We start from the raw sequence: 18257 nt of genomic DNA, 5'->3' as shown, positions 1-18257 counted from the left end.
CTCCCGCTCCTGCTGTCTCCAACTCTGAATTCTCGGCTATGAAAAGCCAACTGACATTTACTCCTGAGGTGCTCACCTTGTGCACCCTCTACAACCACTGTGATTATTATTATTTGACCCTGCTGGTCATCTATGAACATTTGAACACCTTTTGCCACGGTTATAATCTCCACCCGACACAGCCAGAAGAGGACTGGCCACCCATCAGCGTGTTCCAGTTCTCGCCAATATCCAGCAACTTCGCACAGCCATTGGAGAGGAGTGGGACAACATTCCACAGGCCACAATCAACATCCTGATCAGCTCTTTGCAAAGGGGATGTCATGCTGCATGAGACAAGTGGTGGTCACACCAGATACTGACTGGTTTTCGGATCCACGCCCCTACCTTTTTTTAAAGTTACTGTATCTGTGACCAACAGATGCATATCTGTTTTCCCAGTCGTGAAATCCATAGATTAGGGCCTAATGAGTTTATTTAAATTGACTAATTTCCTTATATGAACTGTACCTCAATAAAATCTTTGAAATTATTGCATGTTTTTGTTCAGTATATATTTCCATTTTTCCAAGTCCTATTCTTGAAGATCGAGGGTTATTAAATGCATTGGGAATGAGTGAAAATCTGCCAGACTTTTATTTTATTTTATGTAAAGATCTAGCCTAAACATATTATTATCTGTAGCACAAAGCAATGGGTTAGAATAAGCCTACCATAGCCTACCATAACCAACCCATAAAATACAATGAAACATCCATTCATGGCCGGCTATGTAAACTCTAACATTGATTTACCTGCAGTAGATGTTGTTCGAATGGTAATATAAATGTTTGTCTTCTTCTAATGCCACTTAAGGGGAAGTAATCTAAAAATAACGGAAAGGTATGCCTGTGATTATATGACTATGTATGGTAATGTCATTCATATTTAAACATCTCTTTCTGTCTCTCTCTCTCTGTTTCCATCACTCTCTCTCTCCCTCTCCTTCTCTTTCTCTCTTTTACAGTGGGATTCCTGGGAAGAAGTTAGGGGCCATTATCTTCACGGCGGAGGAGCTCAGTAACTGTAGGGTCAGTATCTGACATGTCACCTATTCCTCTCTGAGCCGGAGGACATGAGTCAGCCAATGTTTCAGCCATTGTTGTGGAGAAGCGTGCCAGTAAACCCCACCTCAAGAAGCATTATATGGATCCATAATGTCTAAGATACTTCTTCTGTATCTCTTTGCCATTCACATACTGTAGTTGATTTTCAGGAGGGTGGCAAACTCTTTTTTTTAAATGATTATTTACTATTTAATTACTATTTATATTTTCTATATTTTCTAAATTGGTTTGCTGTTCCCTCTTCTGTTAAATGTTTCACTTCGTCATTTGAACATTTTCCTTTGTAGTGCTCCCCTCGACACACACACTCACACACACACACACACACACACACACACACACACACACACAACTATCCCCAACTCCCCTGTCTAAACCCTCCAGTATTAATAAGATTCCTTCATTCCTAACTCTGAGCATCTCATCCATTTGGTGACAAGTTTTAGATTTTTATTAGTATACGCATTAGCTGACACCAATAGCGAAAGCTAACCCTACAAGCTAACCACCCATTAGCTGACACCAATAGCGAAAGCTAACCCTACAAGCTAACCACCCATTAGCTGACACCAATAGTGAAAGCTAACCCTACAAGCTAACCACCCATTAGCTGACACCAATAGCGAAAGCTAACCCTACAAGCTAACCACCCATTAGCTGACACCAATAGCGAAAGCTAACCTTACATGCGTCCGACACATAATGAAAAATACGTGACAGACAAAATACTTCACAATGAATTCACATACATTTGAAAACATTAATGTGTGTGGGTCATCAGTTACACACACAGTACCAGTCAAAAGTTTGGACACACCTACTCATTCAAGGGTTTTTCTTTATTTTTACTATTTTCTACATTATAGAATAATAGTGGACATCAAAACTATGAAGACATCAAAACTATGAAATAACACATATGGAATAATGTAGTAACCAAAAAAGTGTGAAACAAATCAAAACATATTTTATATTTGAGATTCTTCAAAGTAGCCACCCTTTGCCTTGATGACAGCTTTGTACACTCTTGACATTTTCTCAACCAGCTTCATGAGGTAGTCACCTGGAATGCATTTCAATTAACAGGTGTGCCTTGTTAAAAGTTCATTTGTGGAATTTCCTTAATGCGTTTGAGCCAATCAGTTGTGTTGTGACAAGGTATGGGTGGTATACAGAAGAAAGCCCTATTTGGTAAAAGACCAAGTCCATATTATTGCAAGAACAACTCAAATAAGCAAAGAGAAATGACAGTCCATCATTACCTTAAAACTTCTTGACTTCACCCATCTTGTTAGCGGGATCATTTTCATCAACATCCGCTGAATTGTACAGCGCCAAATTCAAATTAAATTACAACAAATATTTAATTTTCATGAAATCACAAGTGCAATATAGCAAAACACATCTTAGCTTGTTGTTAATCCACCTGGCGTGTCAGATTTCAATAAAGCTTTTCGGCGAAAGCATAACAAGCGTTTATGTAATAACATCTCTCTCAGTAGACAAAATATTACAAACCGCTAGCAGCCAAGTAGATTGGTCATGAAAGTCAGAAAAGCAATAAATTAAATCGCTTACCTTTGATGATCTTCGGATGTTTGCACTCACGAGACTCCCAGTTATACAATAAATGTTCCTTTTGTTCCATAAAGATTATTTTTATATCCAAAATACCTCCATTTGTTTGGCACGTTATGTTCAGAAATCCACAGGCTCGAGCGGTCACGACATCGCAGACACAAATTCCAAATAGTATCCGTAAAGTGTGTAGAAAGATGTCGAATGTTTTTTATAATCAATCCTCAGGTTGTTTTTACAATATATAATCGTTAATATGTCAACCAGAATGTGGCTTCTTCCATAGGCGAGAGAGAGAAAATGACTGTTGCACATGAAAAACTCTGCTGGCACCCAGCCATCCACAGACGCGATGGGTTCTTTATCACTCATTTTTCAAAATAAAAGCCTGAAACTATGTCTAAACACTGTTCACAGCTTGAGGAAGCCATAGGAATCTGGTTGATATCCCTTTAAATGGAGGCAAGGCATCCAATGGAACAGAGAGCTTTCAGGAAAAACAGCACTTCCTTGTTGGATTTTCCTCAGGTTTTCGCCTGCAATACCAGTTCTGTTATACTCACAGACAATATTTTGACAGTTTTGGACACTTTTGAGTATTTTCTATCCTAATCTGACAATTATATGCTTATTCTAGTTTCTGGGCCTGAGAAAGGCCGTTTCAAATGGGTACGTTTTTTAGCCAAAAAATGAAAATACTGCCCCCTACACTCAAGAAGTTTTAAGACATGAAGGTCAGTCAATCCGGAAAATGTCAAGAACTTTTAAAGTTTCTTCAAGTGCAGTCGCAAAAAAAACATCAAGCGCTATAATGAAACTGGCTCTCATGAGAACCGCCACAGGAAAGGAAGACCCAGAGTTACCTCTGCTGCAGAGGTTAAGTTCATTAGAGTTAACTGCTCCTCAGATTGCAGCCCAAATAAATGCTTCACAGAGTTCAAGTAACAGACACATCTCAACATCAACTGCTCAGAAGAGACTGCGTGAATCAGGATTTCATCGTCTAATTGCTGCAAAGAAACTACTCCTAAAGGACACCAATAAGAAGAGACTTGCTTGAGCCAAGAAACATGAGCAATGGACATTAGACCATTGGAAATGTATCCTTTTGGTTTGATGAATCCTGTCCAAATTTGAGATTTTTGGTTCCAACTGCCGTGTCTTGGTGAGACGCAGAGTAGGTGAATGGAGAATCTCTGCATGTGTGGTTCCCACTGTGAAGCATGGAGGAGGAGGTGTGACGGTGTGGGGTGCTTTGCTGGTGACACTCAGTGATTTATTTAGAATTCAAGGTCACTTAACCAGCATGGCTACCACAGCATTCTGCAGCGATACGCCATCCCATCTGGTTTGAGCATAGTGGAACTGTCATTTGTTTTTAAACAGGACAATGACCCAAAACACACCTCCAAGGTGTATAAGAGCTATTTGACCAAGGAGAGTGATGGAGTGCTGCGTCAGATGACCTGGCCTCCACAATCATCTGATCTCAACCCAATTGAGATGGTTTGGGATGAGTTGGACCGCAGAGTGAAGGAAAAGCAGCCAACAAGTGCTCAGCATATGTGGCAACTCCTTCAAGACTGTTGGAAAAGCATTCCTCATGAAGCTGGTTGAGAGAATGCCAAGAGTGTGCAAAGCTGTCAAGGCAAAGAGTGGCTACTTTGAAGAATCTCAAATATAAAATATATTTTGATTTGTTTATCACTTTTTTGGTTACTACATGATTCCATATGTGTTATTTCATAGTTTTAATGTCTTCACTATGATTCTACAATGTAGAAAATAGTACAAAATAAAGAAAAACCCTTGAATGAGTAAGTGTGTCCAAACTTTTGACTGGTACTGTACATGTCAGTACATACACACAACAAGTAGGTCACATGGAGAAGAGGCGGTGTGCCATGAGGTGTCGCTTCTTCTTTGTTTTTTGAAACCAGGTTTGCTGTTCTCTTGAGCAACATGAGATGGAAGGGAGTTCCATGCAATAATGGCTCTGTATAATACTGTACGTTTCCTTGAATTTGTTCTGGACCTGGAGACTTGGGAAAAAACCTCTGCTGTCATGTCTGGTGGGGTAATTGTGTGTTTCAGTGCTGTGTGTAATTTGGCTATGAAAACAATTTGGAATTTCCTATACATTGTTGCTTATAAAAACAAGACTCTCTTAGCCAAGAGAGTCTCTCTTGGCTAAGAGTTGAGGAAAGACTGACTGCATCACTTCTTGTTTTTATAAGCAACAATGTATTGGAAATGCATAGTATTGATATTAGCCCTCTAATTACAATGAAGAGCAAGACGTGCCGCTCTGTTCTGGGCCAGCTGCATCTTAACTAGTTTTTTTTTGCAGCACCTGACCATATCACTGGACAATAATCAAGATAAGATACAATTATAGCCTGCAAGACTTGCTTTGTGGAGTGTGGTGTCAAAAAAGCAGAGCATCTCTTTATCGCGGACAGCACTCTCCCTATCTTTACAACCATTGAATCAATATATATAAATATATAAATAAAGGTTTAAAAAATATATTTATTTTTTTTTGGACCATGACGGCTTACAATCTAAGGTAACACCAAGTAATTTAGTCTCCTCAACTTGCTCAAGAGCCATACCATTCACAGATTCAGCTGAGGTCTAGGACTTAGGGAATGATTTGTACCAAATACAAATCTCTTCGTTTTTGAGATGTTCAGGACCCAGTTTATTACCGGCCACTCATTCCAAAACTGACTCCGACTCCTTCTTACATTTTTCAGTGACTTCATTATCGGTGGTTGCTGACCTGTATAGTTGTTGAATCATCAGCATACATGGACACACAGGTTTTGTTTAATGCCAGTGGCAGGTCATTGGTAAAAATATAAAAGAGTAGAGGGCCTAGAGAGCTGCCCTGCAGTACACCAGACTTTAAATGTTTAACATTAGAGAAGTTTCCATTAAAGAAAACCCTACATGTTCTATTAGATAATTGCCATATCGTGGATTCACGGCTGAAGTTTAAAGCCATAACACTTAAGGTTTTTCAACAATAAGTTATGGTCAATAATATCAAGGGTTGCACTGAAATCTAACAGTACAGCTCCCACAATCTTCTTAGTATACATTTATTTGAACCAATCATCAGTCATTTGTGTCAATGCAGTACATGTTGAGTGCCCTTCTATATGCATGCTGAAAGTCTGTTCATTTGTTTACAGAGAAATAGCATTGTATTTGGTCAAACACAATTTTTCCCAACAGTTTACTAAGAGCTAGCAGCAAGCTGATAGGTCGGCTGTTAGAACCAGTAAAGGCTGCTTTACAATTCTTGGGTTGCGGAATGACTTTGGCTTCCCTCCAGACCTGAGGACTAACACATTCCTCTAGACTTAGATTAAAGATATGACAGATAGGAGTGGCCATAGTCAGCTACCATCCTCAGTAGATTTCCATCTAAGTTGTCAATGCCAGGAGGTTTGTCATTATCGATCGATAACAATAATCGACTCACTGCTCATTGTTGGTATTTCCTGCCTTCATAATACAGTTTCTTCTTGTTTTTGTTTAGTTTAGTCATATCATTTCAAAAGTTGCAGTTAGTCAGCCAGTCAGATGTGCAGCCAGACTTATTATAAGACAGACAGACAGACAGACAGACAGACAGACAGACAGACAGACAGACAGACAGACAGACAGACAGACAGACAGACAGACAGACAGACAGACAGACAGTTTAGAAATGTAGAGGAGCGTGGGCGGAGCTCACTACTCTGTCAGTGAGAAACTGGCTGCTAAGGGATTTCCCATGATGCCCTCTCTTGCTGTCAGACCCCTCTGCCTCTGCTCATTACGGTGGCTCCACACGTCATGCTTCAGTCCCGTTGCATCTCCCCAGGGATCTGTCCTACTCCCCAAAACAGAGCAGTGTACCGATCAACGCATACACCACCACCGACAGACCATAAACAGCCATACATATTGATGAGCCTCAAGCTAAATAAATAGTCTCCATGCAATGTGATTAATTCTGTACACTCTTAGAAGAAAAGGTTGCTTATAGAAACAAATAAGGGTTCCATCTCTTGTTTCATAAATGGAACCCCTAAAGATTCTATATAGATCCCTTTTATACCTAGGGGTTCTTGACTGAACTTGAATGGTTCCTTATAGAACCCTGCATGGTGCCATTTATGAATTATGGCTACTACTATTAAATAGTAATACTTTGAGCTAAGAACATAATTGAATAAACAATTGAATAATGGACAAAATAATATCAGCATCGTTTTTAGAATGTATTATTATATTATGCAAACATACAGTAGTTTAGAAATATGAACTGGTGGCCAGGGAGGCATCTCTTTGTTTGAATGATCACCCACGTCAACACTGGCTGACTTCTTTACAATACAATATACTGCCCATTAGTTACAGTTAGTTACAATTCTATAGCAATTTAGAGTGGTAAAGCTGCTGCGCGTTTGGACAATTAATAGACACTGCCATAAATAAAACCTAATAAAAAAGTATGTTTTGTCCAAGACACGGGCCAGTGCGCCATAGCCAATCAGAGCTACAATAGGCCTATGTGCACACACGGCCCTTCCATCATTCACTTTGAACTGGACTGTGTGTTTCCAGGCAGTAGGGCCTGCCATCATTAACTTTGAACTGGACTGTGTGTTTCCAGGCAGTAGGGCCTGCCATCATTAACTTTGAACTGGACTGTGTGTTTCCAGGCAGTAGGGCCTGCCATCATTCACTTTGAACTGGACTGTGTGTTTCCAGGCAGTAGGGCCTGCCATCATTCACTTTGAACTGGACTGTGTGTTTCCAGGCAGTAGGGCCTGCCATCATTCACTTTGAACTGGACTGTGTGTTTCCAGGCAGTAGGGCCTGCCATCATTCACTTTGAACTGGACTGTGTGTTTCCAGGCAGTAGCCACAGCGCGACTTCAGATCATTACAACACATTCACCAAAAGCCACAACACCTGAATGGATTTCTGTAAATATGTAAGTACCACAGGAGTCCAATTACATTTGGGAACTTCACATTCCTATTGATCAAACAATCATGAAAAGGTAGGCTCTCTCTCAGTTATGCACATCAACAACAACAAGATCAACAACTAATGTTAGCCAGAGCAAGATGCGCTAAAATCTAATGAGGGAATATTAGATAAACCCTCTCAAAATGTTTAAGCTAGTTTGCCGTCCAAATTGCACTGAAACAAAAGGAAATAATAGGCTGCTTGTCCTTCTGCAGCTTGCCTGCCAATGTATGCTTGTCCCACCCACTTTTTAACAACTGAATGGGAACTTGCCTGCCCGACCATGCCAAATACGCAAGCCAAGGGGTGTCAAACTCAATCAACGCACAGACCATATTGAAATAACACAATGAATTTGCAGGCCAGACAAACGCTATTTAAAACATTATAAAGGGGCAACTGCGACCCAAACTGGTAATTGTTTTATTTGAAAAAAATATGTCCCTTTTATAAAGTCCGCTGATGTACATGGGATGCTGAATTCAGCGTTTTAACATATTAAAACAAAAGAAGAGATAAGTCATATTTGTTCAGCCTTTGCCGCTATGCTTGCAGATGTGCATAATATAGTGCGACCCTAATCAAAAAGTATTTAGTAACTAACAAATGTTGCTGTAGGTTGTTGTAACATTTAAACGTAAAACCTGTTTACATTTGTTTTGCACTGCATGGATTTTTAATTTAATTTTTTTCACCTTTATTTAACCAGGTAGGCTAGTTAAGAACAAGTTCTCATTTGCAACTGCGATCTGGCCAAGATAAAGCATAGCAATTCGACACACAACAGCACAGAGTTACACATGGAATAAACAAAACATACAGTCAATAATACAGTAGAAAAAAAGAAAACAAAAAGTCTGTATACAGTGAGTGTAAATGAGGTAAGATAAGGGAGTTAAAGCAATAAATATGCCATGGTGGCAAAGTAATTACAATATAGCAATTAAACACTGGAATGGTAGATGTGCAGAAGATGAATGTGCAAGTAGAGATACTGGGGTGCAAAGGAGCAAGATAAATAAATAAATAAATAAATACTGTATGGGGATGAGGTAGATAGATGGGCTGTTTCCAGATGGGCTATGTACAGGTGCAGGGATCTGTGAGCTGCTCTGGCAGCTGGTGCTTAAAGCTAGTGAGGGAGATATGGGTCTCCAGCTTCAGTGATTTTTGCAGTTCGTTCCAGTCATTGGCAGCAGAGAACTGGAAGGAAAGGCAACCAAAGGTGGAATTGGCTTTGGGGGTGACCAGTGAGATATACCTGCTGGAGCGCGTGCTACGAGTGGGTGCTGCTGTGGTGACCAGTGAGCTGAGATAAGTCGGGGCTTTACCTAGCAGAGACCTGTAGATAACCTGTAGCCAGTGGGTTTGGCGACGAGTATGAAGCGAGGGCCAACCAAGGAAAGCGTACAGGTCACAGTGGTGGGTAGTGTATGGGGCGTTGGTGACAGAACGGATGGCACTGTGATAGACTGCATCCAATTTGTTGAGTAGAGTGTTGGAGGCTATTTTGTAGATGACATCGCCGAAGTTGAGGATCGGTAGGATGGTCAGTTTTACGAGGGTGTGTTTGGCAGCATGAGTGAAGGATGCTTTGTTGCGATATAGGAAGTGGAGATGCTTAATATGAGTCTGGAAGGAGAGTTTACAGTCTAACCAGACACCTAGGTATTTGTAGTTGTCCACATATTCTAAGTCAGAGCCGTCCGGAGTAGTGATGCTGGATGGGCGGGCAGGTGCAGGCAGTGATCGATTGAAAAGCATGCATTTAGTGTTACTTGCATTTAAGAGCAGTTGGAGGCCACGAAAGGAGAGTTGTATGGCATTGAAGCTCGTCTGGAGGTTAGTTAACAGTTTCCAAAGAGGGGCCAGAAGTATACAGAATGGTGTCGTCTGCGTAGAGGTGGATCAGAGAATCACCAGCAGCAAGAGCGGCATCATTGATGTATACAGAGAAGAGAGTCGGCCCGAGAATTGAACCCTATGGCACTCCCATAGCAACTGCCAGAGGTCCGGACATAGGCCCTCGGAGTTCAGTGTGTCAAATCGATCAGAGAAGTAGTTGGTAAACCAGGTGAGGCAATCATTTGAGAAACGAAGGCTGTCGAGTCTGCTAATAAGGATGTGGTGATTGACAGAGTCGAAAGCCTTGGCCAGGTCAATGAATATGGCTGCACAGTATTGTTTCTTATCGATGGCGGTTATGATATCGTTTAGAACCTTGAGCATGGCTGAGGTGCACCCATGACCAGCTCTGAAACCAGATTGCATAGCGGAGAAGTGGGATTCGAAATGGTAGGTAATCTGTTTGTTAACTTGGCTTTCGAAGACCTTAGAGATACAAGGTAGGATAGATATAGGCCTGTAGCAGTTTGGGTCTAGAGTGTCACCCCTTTGAAGAGGGAGATGACCGCGGCAGCCTTCCAATCTTTGGGAATCTCAGACGATACGAAAGAGAGGTTGAACAGGCTAGTAATAGGGGTTGCAACGATTTCTGCAGATAATTTTAGAAAGAGAGGGTCCAGATTGTCTAGCCCGACTGATTTGTAGGGATCACCGGTGCCGTTGAATTCAGCATTGCTGTATGGTGCACTCAAAATATATTGTAGTTGAGTAGCCAGCCTAGGCTACTGCTCAAATGTTGCTCTAATTGGCCTACACGTTTCTGCTTTGCATGGTGTTTTGTTGCAGATTTAGTCATTTGGTTATTCGTTGTCAAGCTTTAAAAACTGATGCCAGACTGCAACATTATAGTAGCCTTTCCCTCAAACACACAAAAGCAGCGCAATTGAAGTTGAATTCAATGCATTTTTTGTCAAATATAACATTTTTAACTTCTTATGAAGTTCGTTTTGAAGCGTAAACTGGGAATTTGTTATTTTTTACTGATATTATGATTATGTTTGTTTCATATCTGCAAAGTAGATAAAACGCTGTCAGTTCCACTTTAATACCTTGGAAAATAATGTGCTTATTGATAGGCTACCTGCAAGTTGGTTCAACCACTGTTATTTTCTCCTGCTTCTAGCTTTTCATTTGCAACAGCACAGGTTTTTATGAACCTTGCTGTTTTCATCTCAGACCTTGGCAACAATGTTTAAAAATCTGAATTTGATCTTCCTCCTGCCATAGAACTCTAACGGTGTCGGACGTCGTTTTTATGACCAGGCGAAATCATGCAGCAGCATCATTAATATGGACATAAATGTCAAACAAATTAAAAGGGAATGTTAGCTGTCATTTGAGTTTGATGTGACTGGGTTAGCTTTTGTTTGCTGTTGATTTCTAAAATCCCCATTACACTCTGGGGTACACTCTTAGAAAAAAGGGTTCCGAAGGGTGCTTTGGCTGTCCCTATAGGATAACCCTTTTTGGTTCCAGGTAGAACCATTTTTGTTTCCATGTGGATCCCTCTGTAAAAATGATTCTACATGCAACCCAAAAGGGTTGTACCTGCAACCAGAAAGGGTTCTTCAAAGGGTTCTCCTATGGGGACAGCCGAAAAACCCTTTAAGGTTCTAGATAGAACCTTTTTTTCCTAAGAGGGATTCTCAACGTTCTTTGGCTTCACTGGGTATGTATACAGTATATACTATATAAAAACCTGTTTTAGTAAAGGGTTCTTTAATCTCACCAAAAGAACCAAAAGGTTCTATATAGAACCCCAAATAATATTTTTTTCTAAGAGTGTATGGTGTTACTTTTTCATTAAGTACTTTTTTTACTTAAAGTGGAGGTTGGATCGGAATCACAATTAAAGCTAAACGTGTTTCCTGTGGTTATTATGCTGTCCGACTAGCTTTAAATGTTGAAGATCAGAACATTTGTTGTACTTTAGAGCTGTTGTCCAGAAGACTATTCTTTAGGGTTATACTTGACCATGAGATATATCCCAACGGGCACAGACGTCAATTCAATGTACAGTTGAAGTCAGAAGTTTACATACACTTAGGTTGGAGTCATTAAAACTTGTTTTTCAACCACTCCACAAATTTCTTGTTAACAAACTATAGTTTTGTCAAGGTTAGGGCATCTACTTTGTGCATGACAAGTCATTTTTCCAACAGTTGTTTACAGACAGATTAACATTATTGTTATTTTATTATAGACACTTTTTTACTTTAGTTTATTTAGTAAATATTTTCTTAACTGCATTGTTGGTTAAGGGCTTGTAAGTAAGCATTTCACAGTAAGGTCTACACCTGTTGTCTTCGGGACATGTGACAAATCAAATTGTATTTTATTTGATGTTCCACGTTGGTTCAACGTAATTTCATTGAAATGACGTGGAAACAACATTGATTCAACAAGTACAGTATGTGCCCAGTTGGCTGTTTATGGTGTACTACGGTGAGATGCTATGCAAAGCTTCTCTGTTGATGTTCTTCTCCAGGACATTGCTACCATGCAGCTGTGTGCCAACAAACTGGACAAGAAAGACTTTTTTGGGAAGTCTGCCCCCTTCCTGGTCTTCTACAGAAGTAACGAGGATGGAACGTGAGTGTAGCTGCCGAGGAAATGTCCTAGTTTCCTAGTAATGTCTAGTTTCATCTACATCTTTCCTATGCTTTACCACAGTATGTAATGTAGTCTGTGGGTTCGGTTCTAGCTCTGAGTATCATTTGTCCTCATCTTGGGATTGTCTCTAGTGATTGCTAGTGATATCACCTAAGCACATTGTGAGTTCCTCTCTGTAACGTTCTCTTCAACTCTGTTCCAGGTTCACTATCTGTCATAAGACGGAGGTGGTTAAGAACACACTGAATCCTGTGTGGCAGCCCTTCACCATCCCAGTGAGGGCCCTCTGTAATGGGGACTATGACAGGTTAGAGTGGAGAGGACAGAGGGACAGTATGCTTTGGGTTGCATGACCAATGATAGTCACACCCCCAGCTATGACTATGTTGTGTGAAAGGATTGTGGTCATACGCACGTCCATAAAAAAACGTGTATGAATATGCTCCCAGTTACCTTTATTGACAGCGTTTCAATACACAAGGACCTTCGTCAGGTCAGGTATGTTGTAGGGTATCAATAACGTTGAAACATTGGGACACTTTCTGGGGGAACCAATGGGGGACCTCTACAGTACGAGCAGCAGAATGATGACTTCAACTGTACGTCACTGGGGCGATCAGAATAATGCCAGCAGTCGGCCCTGGTTTCCTAGGGGCCAGCACTGGTGTTATTGGGATTGACTCAGAGTATTCACACCACGTTACCACACCATTCACTGTCAACGATGCTGATGGAGTCTCTGTGAGTCAGTGTTGTGTTGACAAGACAGAAGCCTACCTCTCATGAACATGTATCAGAATGTCACCTTTTTCTTTAGAAGGAATAGATCTATGGTGGTTGTGTCAAAGGTCATGTTGAACAAATGAAATACTGTGAGCTCTGAAAGTATTGGGACAGTGACACATGTTGTTGTTGTTTTGGCTCTGTACTCCAGCACTTTGTATTTGAAATGATACAATGACTATGAGGTGAAAGTGCAGACTGTCAGCTTTCATTTTAGGGTATTTCCAATATTTTTTTCTTCTGTTTCCCGTCCTAGAACAGTGAAGGTGGATGTGTATGACTGGGACAGAGATGGAAGGTATTTTGTTGTGCGCTTTTTGATTTCCACATGAATATCTAATGCTTTGTGAATGTGTCTCATGCCGTCAGTTATTCTTCCCTACAGCCATGATTTCATTGGTGAGTTCACCACAAGTTACAGAGATTTCTCACGTGGACAAAACCAGTTTCATGTCTATGAGGTGAGCCACAAATGTTTGTTCATTTTCAGTAGCATACCGTCCATTCGGAAAGTATTCAGACCCCTTGACTTTTCCCACATTGTGTTACATTAGACTTTTTCTAAAATTGATTAAATAAAACAATTTCCTCATCAATCGACACACAATACCCCATAATGACAAATCGAAAACAGGTTTTTTGAATGTTTGGCAAATGTATTAACTTTAAAACAGAAATACCTTCTTTACATAAGTATTCATACCCTTTGCTATGAGACTTGAAATTGTGCTCGGGTGCATCATGTTTCCATTGATCATCCTTGATGTTTCTACAACTTGATTGGAGTTCACCTATGGTAAATTAAATTGATTTGGAAAGGCACACTCCTGTCTATATAAGGTCAGACAGTTGACAGTGCATGTCAGAGCAAAATCCAAGGCATGAGGACGAAGGAATTGTCCGTAGAGCTCCGAGACAGGATTGTGTTGAGGCACAGATCTGGCGAAGGGTACCAAAAAATGTCTGCAGCATTGACGGTCCCCAAGAACACTGACCTCCATCATTCTTAAATGGAAGAAGTTTGGAACCACCAAGACTCTTCTTCTTCCTAGAGCTGTTTGCCCGGCCAAACTGAGCAATTGGGGGAGAAGGGCCTTGGTCAGGGAGGTGACCAATAATCCGATGGTCACTTTAACGGAGCTCCAGAGTTCCTCAGTGGAGATGGTTGTCCATCTGGAAGGTTCTCCCATCTCTGCAGCACTCCACCAATCAGGCCTTTATGGTAGAGCGGCCAGACAGAAACCACTCCTCAGTAAAAGGCACATGATAGCCTGCATGGAGTTTGCCAAAGGGCACCTAAAGACTCTCAGACCATGAGAAACAATATTCTCTGGTCTGATGAAACCATGATTGAACTCTTAGACCTGAAGGCCAAGTGTCACGTCTGGAGGAAACCTGGCACCATCCCTACATTGAGCATGGTGGTGGCAGCATCATGCTGTGGGGATGTTTTTTAGCGGCAGGGACTGGGAGACTTGTCAGGAGCGAGGGAAAGATAAAAGGAGCAAAATAGAATGAGATCATTGATGAAAACCTGTTCCAGAGCGCTCAGGACCTCAGACTGGGGCGAAGGTTCACCATCCAACAGGACAGCAACTCCAAGCAAACAGCCAAGACAACGCAGGAGTGGCTTCTGGACAAGTCTCTGAATGTCCTTAACTGGCCCAGCCAGAGCCTGGACTTGACCCCGAACATCTCTGGAGAGACCTGAAAAGCTCTGTCATCCAAACTGACAGAACTTTGGAGGTTCAACCGAGACGAATGGGAGAAACTGGGGGCCAAGCTTGTAGCGTCATACCCAAGAAGACCTTCGGCTGTAATCGCTGCCAAAGGTGCGTCAATAAAGTACTGAGTAAAGGGTCTGAATACATATGGACATGTTATATTTTATTGGATTATTTAAAAAGAAATTTGCAAAAATTCATAACCTGTTTTTTCTTTGTCATTAATGAGGTATTTTGTGTAGATTGAGGGACAAATACTTTTTAATACATTTTAGAATAAGGCTGTAACGTTAAAAAAAAAATGGAAAAAGTCGAGGGGTTTGATTACTTTTCTAATGCGCTGTATACCAGTATATGCATATGTGGTTACTATTGTCATGAATATCCTTTCAGTTTTGTTTGTTATGTTGTACCTTGAATAGATGTGTACATCCATGTACACATTATGAAAAATATCTACCACAAGCATTTTAAGTTCATATTGCTTTTGAAATAACTACTTACTGTGTTTTCTTATCCATGCTTTTATTTTTCATAAACCAGGTTCTAAATCCGAAAAAGAAGGGCAAGAAAAAGAAATACATTAACTCTGGCACGGTAAGTACTTATCTGGCACGGTAAGTACCTTCTGCTTATCTGCCTGTCAGCTTCAACATTGTAATGATTTATATGGGTCACTATTGTCATCATACTATCCCCCCCCTGCCCCCATCACTACTATCATCAGGTAACACTGCTGTCCTTCAAAGTGGAGTCGGAATATACGTTTGTGGATTTCATCCGAGGCGGGTGAGTGGAATGTTAATTAGCCCAGGGTCAATTAAGCCTATGCCTGTGTGGATAAACAGCTTGGGAACCCCCGTGATTACAGGCCTTGGACTTACATTGCTTCATCTAACCAGTTAGTCAATTAGGGTCATGGCAAGAGTAATATAACAACTGCTCAATAAACTATTGATCAACGTCCTGGTTGAAGAGGTTTGGTCCTCGGAGGGCAGTATTCTAATTTGGATCAAGTTTATCTTTTTAATGATTTTCAACCCCTTCTTTCCCAACAGGACACAACTCAACTTCACAGTAGCCATCGACTTCACTGCTTCTAATGGTAAGTGGAGCTCAGGGCGGTCATTGGCCTTCTAAAACATTTAAACACACAGTAGATGAATTTCAAATGCAAATGCATACTAATTACACTACATGACCAAAAGTATGGACACCTGCTTGTCGAACATCTCATCCCAAAATCATGGGGATTAATATGGAGTTGGTCCACCCTTTGCTGCTATAACAGCCTCCACTCTTCTGTGAAGGCTTTCCACTAGATGTTGGAACATTTCTGCATGGACTTGCTTCCATTCAGCCACAAGAGCATTAGTGAGGTTGGGCACTGATGTTGGACGATTAGGGCTGGCTTGCAGTCGGCGTTCATATTCATCCCAAAGGTGTTTGATGGAATTGAGGTCAGGGCTCTGTGTAGGCCAGTCAAGTTCTTCCACACCAATCTCGACAAACCATTTTTGTATGGACGTCGCTTTGTGCACTGGGCATTGTCATGCTGAAACAGGAAAGGGCCTTCCCCAAACTGTTGCCACAAAGTTGGAAGCACATATCCGTCTGGAATGTCAGTGTATGCTGTAGCGTTAAGATTTCCCTTCACTGGAACTAAGGGGCCTGAACCATGAAAAACAGCCCCAGACTATTATTTCTTTTCCACCTAACTTTATACTATGCATTGGGGCAGGTATTGTCGTTGGCACTGCCAGATGGTAAAGAGTGATTCATCACTCCAGAGAATGCATTTCCACTGCTACAATGTCCAATGTCGGCAAGCTTTACACCACTCCAGCCGATGCTTGGCATTGCACATGGTGATCTTAGGCTTGTGTACGGCTGCTCTGACATGGAAACCCAATTTTATGAAGCTCCCGGCGAACAGTTCTTATGCTGACGTAGCTTCCTGAGGCAGTTTGGAACTCGGTAGTGAGCGTTGCAACTGAGGACAGACGATTTTTACACGCCACGCACTTCAGACGGTCCCGTTCTGTGAGCTTGAAGGGGCCTACCACTTTGCGGTTGAGCCGTTGTTGCTCCAATATGTTTCCACATCACAATAACAGCACTTACAGTTGACCGGGGCAGTTCTATCAGGGCAGAAATTTGACGAGCTGACTTGTTGGGAAGTTGGCATCCTATGATGATGCCATGTTGAAAGTCACTGAGCTCTTCAGTAAGGCCATTCTAATACCACTGTTTGTCAATGGAGATTGCATGGCTGTGTGCTCGAATGCCATGTTGAAAGTCACTGAGCTCTTCAGTAAGGCCATTCTAATACCACTGTTTGTCAATGGAGATTGCATGGCTGTGTGGTTCAGGCCCCTTAGTGTCAGTAACGGGTGTGGCTGAAATAGCAGGATCCACTAACTTTAAGTGGTCTCCACATAAGTTTGTGTATACAGTATATTTAGGTCATTTATGCACATATTAAATAACAGGGATATACTGTAGGTCACTACATGCATCAGCAGGGATCAGACATGGATCTAGCTTCATTTCAGTTGTAGCTATGTGTGTGTCTGTTTTAACTAGCCACTGTGGCTTTGTACTGCTTGCTCTTTGGGGTTTTAAACTGGGTATCTGTAAAGCACTATGAAAATTGCTGGTGGTAAAAATGGCTTTATAAAATCATTTTTTGTGCTGTGTGACAGGTGACCCGTCTCAGCCCACCTCCCTCCACTACATGAACCCGTACCAGATGAATGCGTATGCCATGGCCCTGAAGGCTGTAGGGGACATCATCCAGGACTATGACAGTGACAAGCTCTTTCCTGCCTACGGCTTCGGAGCCAAGCTACCTCCCGATGGAAAGATATCCCACGCATTCCCTCTGGTTAGACACACACACTGCTATGATTAGACACACTGTCAGTCCCAAACCCAGAAGGACGTACACATCATGTACCAGATTAGAGTAAAACACCTCTAGTATCATGAATCAGATTACAGTAAAATACCTCCAGTATCATGTATCAGATTAGAGTAAAACAACTCTAGTATCATATATCAGATTAGAGTAAAACACCTCCAGTATCATGTATCAGATTAGAGTAAAACACCTCTAGTATCATGTATCAGATGAGAGTAAAACACCTCCAGTATCATGTATCAGATTAGAGTAAAACACCTCCAGTATCATGTATCAGATTAGAGTAAAACACCTCTAGTATCATGTATCAGATTAGAGTAAAACACCTCTAGTATCATGTATCAGATTAGAGTAAAACACCTCCAGTATCATGTATCAGATTAGAGTAAAACACCTCTAGTATCATGAATCAGATTACAGTAAAACACCTCTAGTATCATGTATCAGATTAGAGTAAAACACCTCTAGTATCATGTATCAGATTAGAGTAAAACACCTCTAGTATCATGTATCAGATGAGAGTAAAACACCTCTAGTATCATGAATCAGATTACAGTAAAACACCTCTAATATCATGTATCAGATTAGAG

The 18257-nt window shown here is 41.2% G+C and overlaps 1 protein-coding gene across 1 annotated transcript in view; it reads left to right on the top strand.

The window, feature by feature from the left end:
* Positions 1-18257, top strand: part of LOC115132517 (copine-9-like) — a 94586-nt gene that overhangs the window by 53299 nt on the left and 23030 nt on the right. The window contains exons 7-15 of the mRNA XM_065020896.1: positions 1007-1070; positions 12113-12216; positions 12440-12544; positions 13277-13318; positions 13406-13481; positions 15288-15341; positions 15472-15533; positions 15803-15849; positions 17450-17631. Of these exons, the coding sequence (XP_064876968.1) occupies positions 1007-1070; positions 12113-12216; positions 12440-12544; positions 13277-13318; positions 13406-13481; positions 15288-15341; positions 15472-15533; positions 15803-15849; positions 17450-17631 (736 nt within the window). The remainder of the gene's footprint in view (positions 1-1006; positions 1071-12112; positions 12217-12439; positions 12545-13276; positions 13319-13405; positions 13482-15287; positions 15342-15471; positions 15534-15802; positions 15850-17449; positions 17632-18257) is intronic.

Source organism: Oncorhynchus nerka, linkage group LG7 (genome assembly GCF_034236695.1).
Source record: "Oncorhynchus nerka isolate Pitt River linkage group LG7, Oner_Uvic_2.0, whole genome shotgun sequence".
Taxonomy (NCBI): Eukaryota; Metazoa; Chordata; class Actinopteri; order Salmoniformes; family Salmonidae; genus Oncorhynchus; species Oncorhynchus nerka.
Note: the sequence above shows the minus strand (reverse complement) of the source record. Positions and strands in the feature narration are given on the sequence as shown.